The sequence below is a fragment of the Hydra vulgaris genome, chromosome 12 (genome assembly GCF_038396675.1).
Source record: "Hydra vulgaris chromosome 12, alternate assembly HydraT2T_AEP".
Taxonomy (NCBI): Eukaryota; Metazoa; Cnidaria; class Hydrozoa; order Anthoathecata; family Hydridae; genus Hydra; species Hydra vulgaris.
The window spans coordinates 9,440,629-9,450,678 of NC_088931.1; the positions used below are offsets into that span (position 1 = coordinate 9,440,629).

At 28.8% G+C, this 10,050-nt stretch overlaps 2 protein-coding genes across 5 annotated transcripts; both read right to left on the minus strand.

Annotated features, from left to right (window-relative positions):
• Window positions 1-3,162: 3,162 nt before the first annotated feature.
• Window positions 3,163-6,726, minus strand: LOC136087865 (uncharacterized). Of its 4 annotated transcripts, none has more exons than XR_010642133.1 (9): window positions 6,418-6,726; window positions 5,747-6,325; window positions 5,416-5,653; window positions 5,235-5,310; window positions 4,904-5,109; window positions 4,335-4,438; window positions 4,104-4,221; window positions 3,679-3,874; window positions 3,163-3,571 (listed from the first exon to the last, which is right to left on the minus strand). XR_010642133.1 is itself a non-coding variant. In XM_065811476.1 (9 exons), exons 7-9 carry the CDS (start codon window positions 4,110-4,112, stop codon window positions 3,285-3,287), a joined length of 498 nt encoding a protein of 165 aa, XP_065667548.1. In that variant the 5' UTR covers window positions 4,113-4,221; window positions 4,335-4,695; window positions 4,904-5,109; window positions 5,235-5,310; window positions 5,416-5,653; window positions 5,747-6,325; window positions 6,418-6,557; the 3' UTR covers window positions 3,163-3,284. The 4 variants fall into 4 exon arrangements, 3 of the variants coding, with proteins under 3 accessions (XP_065667548.1, XP_065667549.1, XP_065667550.1); XM_065811476.1 differs by having other exon boundaries at window positions 3,163-3,577; window positions 4,335-4,695; window positions 6,418-6,557; XM_065811477.1 differs by lacking the exons at window positions 5,235-5,310; window positions 5,416-5,653; window positions 5,747-6,325; window positions 6,418-6,726 and having other exon boundaries at window positions 3,163-3,577; window positions 4,904-5,044.
• A 416-nt stretch (window positions 6,727-7,142) lies between these two features.
• Window positions 7,143-7,829, minus strand: LOC136087940 (V(D)J recombination-activating protein 1-like). Its single transcript, XM_065811570.1, has one exon. It carries the CDS (start codon window positions 7,827-7,829, stop codon window positions 7,143-7,145), a length of 687 nt encoding a protein of 228 aa, XP_065667642.1.
• Window positions 7,830-10,050: the final 2,221 nt, after the last annotated feature.

The window sequence follows — 10,050 nt, forward strand, 5'->3', positions numbered from 1 at the left end:
CAGAGTCATTAATTTGTTGCAGAAATATTTTTATTGCGTATTCTAAACAAACTTTAATTAAAATGTGTGTTTTGCTATATTGTTCAATTAAAGTATTTGACATTGGTATTGAAGAAATTGATGAACACTGTGCTATTGATGATATAGTCAATACTGAATGTTTAGCTAGCTTTTGTATTTAAACTTCAAATGTTTCTGTCCTGGTGAAGTACTTGCCATTTTCATAAATAACTTTAACTAAATTTGGAAAATTTTTATCAACATTTTTAATGATTTATAATATAATTTTAATACGTTTTTTCAGGTATTTTAACCATGGTAATGTTTTAAGAAAAAAAAAGAGATGCAACCTTACAACAATTGGGAACTCAAGTTGGGCGGATAAATCAGAAACAGCCTAAATACGGTAAAAGTATTCCATACAGGGGTGAATAGCAGATTTTTAGAGAATGGAATTAAAAGTAAGATAACGGGTGATGCGGAAGTTATCGGAGAAAATAAAAACGTCAATAACTTATTTATAAATAAAAAAACGAACTACTATTATATTTTTTTTAAATAAAGCATTTATCTTTTAATAAAAATATATTATTTTTTATATGAATAAACACCACCATCTGCAATTGATCTCAATTTTTCTCTGACGCCTTTCATATGCGACTGTAAAAAGTTTAAATAAATTTCTTGTAGTTTTAGTTTAATGCAATCAATCAAAACTTGCTCTGTTGAAGCTTGCCAATCTCCCTCGTAAACCTTCTGTGCCAAATGTCCCCAAAAATTTTCAATTGTTCGTGCTTGAGGCACATTTTGGCAATTGGATTCTTTATCAACGTAATAGACATATTGGTCCATCCAATTTAGAGAATCTTTAGAATAATGAGAACTTGCTAAATCTGGCCAAAATAAATAGTTAAAGTCTCCATGATACTTGTGAATAAATGGAAGAAGTCGTTTTTCTAAACATTCATTAATATAGATTGATGAATTGATCGCTACAGCCTTGGAAGTGCGAAACAATGGCTCGGACATACCACGATCAGATATGGCTATCCACATTAATAATTTTTTTGGAAATTTCTCTTTACCTATAAAACGAACACTTTCTGGGCATGTCTTTTTTGTTGTTTGTGTAGCATCCAGAATTTCCAGGCATGTTGTCCCCTGCAAAACAAAAGTATTTTTCGTCATCGATGACTAGAAGCGATTTTGTGTTATAGAGTTGGTTAACTAGTTTCCTGCTTCTTTTCTTTGCCTTTATTTGTTGTTCTATAGTGTATTTTGGAGTCTTTTCACGTTTTCTATATATAATATTCATTTTTTTTAATACCTATTTTTCTCTGACTGACCCCTTTTCGATTGTTGACAAGTCTCGTTAATTCGGCTTTCTTTTCTCTAGTCCAGGATGTCGGACGACCAGGGTGCTTTCTATCAGAAAACGATTGAACAGTTTTAAGTCTTTTTAGGTTATCATATATTGTACTTCGAGCAAATCCTTCCTTTTCAAAATGATTTACCATTTTTTTTTTTTTTTTTAATAAAAGGTTTATTTACAAAAAACATTTTTAGTCGCTTTCGAAAAGATTCTCGTTCAGCTGCATTTAACATCATTTTAAATAATTGTGTTTCAAATTATAAAGTTTATATTTTATAGAACGTTTATGCCTACGCATAAAACCACAAAAACTAATTATTATGCTCAAATAATGAAATTAGGATTTGTCCGATAACTTCCACATCACCCGTTAATGGCAAGCACAATAAAGAGAAGCAATTTTAGCAGATGCTAACTTATCAATTAGTTGTATATATGGATTCCATTAGAGGACAGTAGTGAACAAGAATCCAAGAAGACGTAAAGAAGAGGTCTTAGTGAGAGGGTAGCCTTTCATTAACATAGGAATGTCTACAGAATTGACATAGTTGATTACAGTATTTAATTGAGTTTTGTTGAAGAAAAAGTTTACAAGCCACTACAACCACCAACCTGTTACAGAAGTTATATCAGATTTAAGATCGACTGCTTGTTCTAAGCGATCGAAAAGAGAAGACTTTTTGTCGATACAGGAGTATAAAATTGAGTCATCAGCAAATAGAGTCACTTTAAATGTAAGGTTTTTAGTATGATCATTGATGTAGATAAGAAAAAAAAAACAGGGCTAAGGATAAAATACTGAGGTGTATATCTTTATATCTCAGAAGTCACTGGGAATAAAGAAGAGTGTTGGCCTTCGAGGATGACTTTAATAAAACAGTTTCAAAGAAAAGATTTGATAATCTCAAAAAATTTCCCAGATACACCATGTAAAGCAAGCATACCAAGAAGACCAGTCAAAACTGTCGAACTTTATCGAAAACTTTAGATATATCAAGAGCAATAGCCCTACCCTCGTTGCCTCCATCTAATGCACAATAAAATCTTTCAGTCACAGCAGCTAGCTAAGCAGTCGTAGAGCGCAAAGATCGAAAACCGTTATGATTGTCTAACAGTAAGTTATTTGACTCAAGAGATGTGAGACATTTGTTTATCAAAGAATTAAAGACCTAGCTAATAACAAAGAGAAGACTGATTGGACAATAGTTGAAAAAATTAGAACTACAAGTGTCATTTTCTACGAGGCAGGAAATCAGAGTTTGTTTAACCACTTATTAAATAGATTAGAGAGAATTGATGAGCGTACTGGACACGGTAGTTTCGCAATGGACATTTATTATACGCAAGCGCATTACGTAAAAATAAATTGTGCATTTAAAACTATTTTTCCACTAGCCTCGAAAACGGAGAATTTGGAGGTATTTTCAATCTTTCATATATATAGGATACTAAATTATTAAATGTTACTAATAATTTTTTTTTATTATCAACTTACGTTTTTGTAATTGGAAAAAATCAAAAGTAACAAAAATATGTCACGCCTGAAGCTTTAACTCGCCTGTAAAGTTGACCGAGATTTCATCGCGGAATTTACTACCATTTTAATTCTTTAATAAAACCTACGAAGATCAATTTTTGAAATATAGTATTATATATCATTGGAAAGAATAAAAGTTAAGCTATAATATCTAACACAGTATTTTTACCAGTCATTTTTTTACATGAAGATGTGCAGCTAAGAAGTTGGATAATATTTCGATATTTTTTTACTAATCGTAAAACAATATGGCTGACTTATTTCGACAACATGTTTAAGTAACTTTATACAAACATATTAAATATATATATTTGACATAAACTATACAATTTTACTAAGTGAAATCATTTTACTATACATAAAATATAAAATTTATTATGCAGTTTTCTTTCTTCGAGGGATGATGGGCGGTTTTAATGACGTTGCCATTATGCTATTTCTTATGAAATGGTCTCTCATTAAACTTTCTAATTTTCGTATATCAGACATGCTCGAGTATATTCTTTCGATATTATTAAATTCTGCATGAATACTCTCACCACCTTGCTCCCCATATAATCCAAGACTTACTCCCCATATGCTCAAAAATACTCCCATGTGGTTCTCTAATATATGCATTTTGGGAGTTATTGATTGAAAAAACTTTATTAATTCGCATACTGCTGTTTCTACCAAAAAAAACTTAACTAGTAAATGTAAATAAATAATTGAAAAATTTGTCTTTAAACAATATTTATTAAATATTTCTTATAATAATCGATAAACTTACCAAAACTCTTGATTTTTTCTTCGGTGAATAAATGACATGAGTTCATTTCATTGTGACACTTAGAATAGTTGTTAAACAAAATATTGAATTTTCGTTGTATGTTAATCGCCTCTACATGAATTGGATGTTCTTGATATTTTATATGATTGAAAACTACTTGGGGAATCGAGTCACATAATTTTTTTATGTTATTAACCTAAAAAATAAAACAAAAATCATTTAACAAATTTGTACAATAAAAGTTTTTATTATATGCATATGCTTTATATGCATAAATACGTATATGCATTGCAATATACTTGATTAGGAATGTTGATTGGAAATGATAATTTAGTGCAGAGATTGTGAAAACCTGCATAACATACAAAAGAAATTTTAACAGATTTTATTTCATGAAAATACAGATTTATATTTTCATATCGTACCTTTAACATTTTATGAACATGATTTCCAATGAACGAGCAACTATGATATGTTTGACGTTGCACTTATTGGCCCAATTCCTTCTAATAATTCAACTTTACAGCATTCTGCAATTTGTGCCTTAAAAATTAAATATAATTATTGTACAAAAAATCCAGATAATACACTCTGTAAAATAATAAAAACAATGCTCTAAAAATAAATCATTATTTCTAGTACTATTTAATAGATACCTTTTCTATTCTCTTTGATTTTAACAGTGCAATTCTCTCTGAGTACATTAACTGCAAGTAATCTGAATTTTCAGGGTTACGAAGTACTTCAATGTCACTTGTATCTTGAATAAGAAGAATTTTGTTATTTATATCATCAATGGCATATTTTAACTGGCATATCTCTACCTGCTTTTCAACGTATTTGTCAAATTCACTTGAGTCAAGGCGTTTATCATTTATTGCAAGAAATCCAGCTAGTTTGATATCAAGGAGATGACATTCAGAAGCTGAATATCATCTCCTTGATATCAAACTAGCTGGATTTGTCAAAGAATTTTAGAAATATTCCCAATGAGATGTGGAGAGCTGGTATTGCTATCTGTAAAATGATTTATAACAATCCCAATATATATAAATGACATATAACAATCCCATAACTTATATATATATATATATATATATATATATATATATATATATATATATATATATATATATATATATATATATATATATATATATATATATATATATATATATATATATATATATATATATATATATGTTCGGCAACAATTTATACACACCTTTTCAATTGGTATATCAAACGATGGCTCATCAATTATATTATTGAATTTCTTTTCATTTTTAATGTTGCCTTCGTCATTTTTAAATCGTTCATAATCTGATTTCAAAGTTTGAAGCGTTCTTAAATTGATTTGTCGATTCCGATTTTCAGTATTCAATTGCATTTCACTTGATGTAATCTCACAGAATAAGCAGCAATGACGACCTGTTCAATAAAATAGTTATTACATAATTTTTATGTTCTTATTACAAATAAGTTATTTAATTTTTATAATTTTTGCAATTTAATTTAGAATACAAGCTTAAGTCAATACAAAACTTAAGACTGACCAGTTGCTCCAGTGATGCCATAGATGCACACAGAAATACATAATCACCAAATATAAACACACGCAAACTCTTTTCCCTAAAATTACAATTTATTCAAATTGATTTAAAATGTTTTTAATTTCAAACAATTTTTTTTATAAATCAAAGAGCAAATAAATTTTGGAAATATTTAATTGTTAACCTCCATTTCATTGTTTGAAGCTGTCTAATTTCATCTATGTGTCTTGAGAGTCCAATTTTAAGGTTTGCTCTATATTCTTTGGCCTCAAGTATATTGAAAACTGTTGTATTATTCTTTGAATTAGGTTTAGAAACATATGCAATCTGATAGCTCATTTTAAATGAACCACCTCCGTGGTCCCCACCAATCTTTACATGTATTTCACTAGGATTTATCTTCATATGTTAGTTGTTTATATCTAGAATAATAAAAAAGAAATAGTTTATTTAAAAACAACGGATAGAATTTATACAAATTATTTAAAGAAAACTTAAATATATCTTGAACTTACCTTTCTAATTCATCCAGTAACTTGATTAAATGCAATGGTAAATCATTAATATATGCTGTAGGAGTATCTTTAATTTCAAAAGTTCCTTTTTTATTTTTGAATTCAAACAGAAATTCTTTGTTTTCAACAATCAAATCATCACCTGACCAATATTTTTAAACTTTTTGCTGATTAGAAAGTGATGGTAGTTTGACATTTTTTGTGTGGAAAAATTTGAAATAAAGATAACTAAACATATATGTGCGTGTGCAGGGGCAGATTAACATCCTTGGGTCTCAAAGTACTTACCTAATCATTTGTTTCATCTTTTCCCAAGGTAAACCACAATCTGCCTTTAGCGATACAATATCTCTGACCCATCTGAACTTGGGGGATGTTTGCTTTTTTCAGTATATTAGTTTTATCATTTTCATTAAAAGAATTAAGCATAAGTGCTGCTTGATTTATTTTTGCTTTTTTTGCTGGTCCTGCATTTTCAATAAGTGATTGTTGTATTTGATTTTGACGCCTTCTAATAGTTTTCTGGCTTATACTATTTGAAGTTTTATAGATCTTTGGAGTCACTTTAAACTGTATAGCCTATTAAATACCAATTATTCAACTACAAACTATTCTTTAAACTATTATTTTTTTATATTGAATATTTTAATTTAAAAATAAAAATAGCTTACCCGCAGACCACCTGAAGGGAGTTCAAAGGAATAAGATTTGTTTTTTGCCATTTTCAATTTTGCAAAGTGAGCAAATGCATTGTCTAACTCTTTTGGAATTTCACAATTTTCATTTATTTTATATATCTCTGTAACCAGTGGCGGATCCAGCATTTTTTGGTCTTTGAGATAGCTAACTTCCAGACACGGAGCAAACTCCAAACATTTATATGTTTATACTTATGTCAAATAAGGATGCTTTGCAAAAAATTGCGATGATTGGAGGCTGGGAACAAAAAAACCCCAAATTTTGTGCCCCCCCTGCCCCAAACGTGAGAGCAACAAGTTGATGAAGTATTTTTTGTACTGTTCTCAACTAGACTTATATTCATCGATAAATTTTAAGTTTCATAGTATTATCTTTCAGCGTTCAAAAATAATGACCATATAAAATTTATAACCCCCTCAAATTGAGGGGGGTTTAAACTTTATATGGTCATAATTTTTGAAAGCTAAAATATTTTACTATGAAATTTAAAATTTATCGATGAATATTAGTCTAGTTAAAAACAGTACAAAAAATATTTCATCAACTTGTTGCTCTCACGTTTGGGGCAGGGGGGGCACAAAATTTGGGGTTTTTTTGTTCCCAGCCTCCAATCATCGCAATTTTTTGCAAAGCATCCTTATTTGACATAAGTATAAACATATAAATGTTTGGAGTTTGCTCCGTGTCTGGAAGTTAGCTATCTCAAAGACCAAAAAATGCTGGATCCGCCACTGTCTGTAACTTTCAATGAAGAGCTAGACGATTGAGAACTATATTGTGATTTGTTTCTAATTCTGCATGTTTGTTCATGTTCTTCTTTATTGCTTATATTTTTTGCAGTAAATTTTTCGTTGCATGTATTATTGCAACACTTTATAACTAAATTCTCAAGTATAGTTTGCATTGACGTTGCTTTCATGATACTACCAAGAGTTATATTAGAGCAACATATTGTGCATTTAGTTTCTGTTTCTAATTTTCCAATTATGTTTGGAAAAATGCATGTTGCACAAAACAAATGTTGACAATTATTAAGTAATACAGGTTTATGTAACAATCTTTTACAAATGTTGCATACACATAAATCTTTGTGTGGATTATCAGCTACATCAATAGAATCATGACATAAATGAGACAGTCCAGAAAAACTTTCCATTATTTTAAAAATTGACTCTCTTGTCCAAACAACTTTGTCATTTAATGGTGGTCTTCCACACTGCTTTTTTTTCTTCCTACCAGATTTTTTCAAAAAACATATGCATCTTTCAATGAAACAAGTTTGTGGCCATTGACTTAAACTGAAATTAGAGGTTGTTCCTTGCTGTTCGATATTTCTCAAGTTTGTGTAGCATTTCATGCAAATTTTAGGTGGGTGGGTGTCCATTCTGTCTTCTTCTAGCTCAGTAAAAAATGCCTAATCTTTATATTTTTTGTGTTAATTGGGTCATTGCCAATATAGTTTCCGCATAGTCTGCACAGTTTCATAAGACATGATATGTGGTTAGTAGCAACAACAGTAGACACTTTTAGATTGGATACAGTACTTCTTTAATCCAACTGTTCGATAACTTAAAAAAATGACTGGTTAATAAGATTGGTGTTTTCTAAAAGGATTTAAATGATAGTCTCAGAAACTGTTTAGTTTTTGTTTTCAAAAATTGAATTAAAAAAGTTGAAGAGTTTAGAAAAAACATAAAATTTAAAAAATAATACTTTTTATTACAGCTCTTGAAAGTTTTGTAATAAGCAATCGAATCAAACTTTTTTTTATATATCTATAATATTTTGTAATTTTTCTATCTAATAAAATTTTACAATACTAAGAAAAACAAAATATAATAGTTTAAAAACGTGTTCCTATTTTCTGTATCTGGAAGTACAAATCAAAATTATTGTAAATATCGAGAGAAAAACAAAAAATCTCCGGAGACGCATGCGCACTATAAATGTCAGCTAGGTATCAAGATTAAACGACCGTGTGGAGAACACTTTTGTAAGACTATGATAGAAATATTGTTTGGATCACAAACCGTAAACTGTAAAGCCGAATGGTTCTTTGAAGAACCTTAGAGGGTTCTTGACGATGGTGCTGAGTGAGCACCTGTAGAGGTTCTTCAAAAAACTCTTTGTACGGGTTCTTCGGAAGAACCTTACGGTAAGGTTCTTTAAAGAAGCCAAAACGGTTTTTTGAAGAACCTAAGAGTTCTTGAGAGTTCCGAAAAATTTTCCGAAGAAGTTCTTCAAAGAACCCTAAAGAGAACCTTTTTTTAAGAACTGATGGAAAAGCTTCTTTAAAGAACTATTTTTGAAGAACTACTTCAGATTTAAGACATTTGACTGACAAAATAGATGTTCAGTACACAAATTTTGAAATAACTTTTCAAAATTTAAACCTAATAAAAGATTATTATTAAATTCCTGGATAATTTTTTATCCAAAAATTGTCATATTTAATATCTATTTTATTACAACTTATTATTTGTTAAATTTTTCTAATTAATTTGACTTCATCCAAGAAGTTTAAATCACAGGATAAAAATGATTCAAAATTTTTACAGTTAACTTTTGATGCGTCGGTATTGGGGTGTCGTCAAATGTAACAAAGGTTTCAACAGACTCTTTGAATAACCATGGCAACAAAAGAATAGCTCCATTTAATGTAGCACCTAAAATAGTAAAATAACAGAACCATAGAAACAGAAATAATTATAAAATATAATTCAAAAAAAACAACAACATAAAAATAATTTAGCTACAGTTTATTGAAAAGCAGAAGCTTTTGTACTCAAAATGTATTACTTCTCTTAGTGCTTTCATCAATTTCACGCTCTATTTCAGCATATAATTCAGAAATAAAATCGTCTTTTGTCTTTAACTTTACCAAGCTTAAGATTTTATCATCCATACCTTCATCCATTGGTGAAGCTCTTTATCGAGATCTTTTCCAAACCTTTGTTTCATTTCGCCATAAAGCTTTAATATCATTATTATAAAGATTATTTTTGAGTTAAAACAAAATATATATATATATATATATATATATATATATATATATAAATATATATATATATATATATATATATATAAATATATATATATATATATATATATATATATATATATATATATATATATATTATATATATATATATATATATATATATAACGGTTAAAAGCCTATCAATTGAGCAGAGCAGAGCCATGGGTATTTAGCTTTTAGATCAACTGTATGAAGACGACCATCAAAATCCTTTGCTCGCATAAACCAACTACGTTTTTGGCGATCAATCAGCATATTCATGTCTGGACGAAGTTTACGATATTCCATTAACATATCTTGATGATGTTACGCTACAGTTAAATCATCCTCAATAATTATTTCATAATTTTTAAATTATTTTATCCCATTTTTAGACTTTCCAATAGCGTAGGCTGCCATTATAAGTATATTTATTTGACATACATTGAGATTATATAAATAAATATTTTATATATATATACTGTATATAAATAGGCATATATGTATATGAAATATAGTATATATACATTTACACTTAATATGTCTTATATATTCTAATTATATTATATACTTAACATTATTTATT

Coding starts and splice junctions, on each gene's coding strand:
- LOC136087865 (XM_065811476.1), bottom strand. Junction 3,578..3,678: donor AGAAAAAATCAAGAGTTTTG/GTAAGTTTATCG, acceptor TTTTTTTGGTAG/AAACAGCAGTATGCGAATTA.
- LOC136087940 (XM_065811570.1), bottom strand. CDS start 7,829: ATGGACACCCACCCACCTAAAATTTGCATGAAATGCTACACAAACTTG.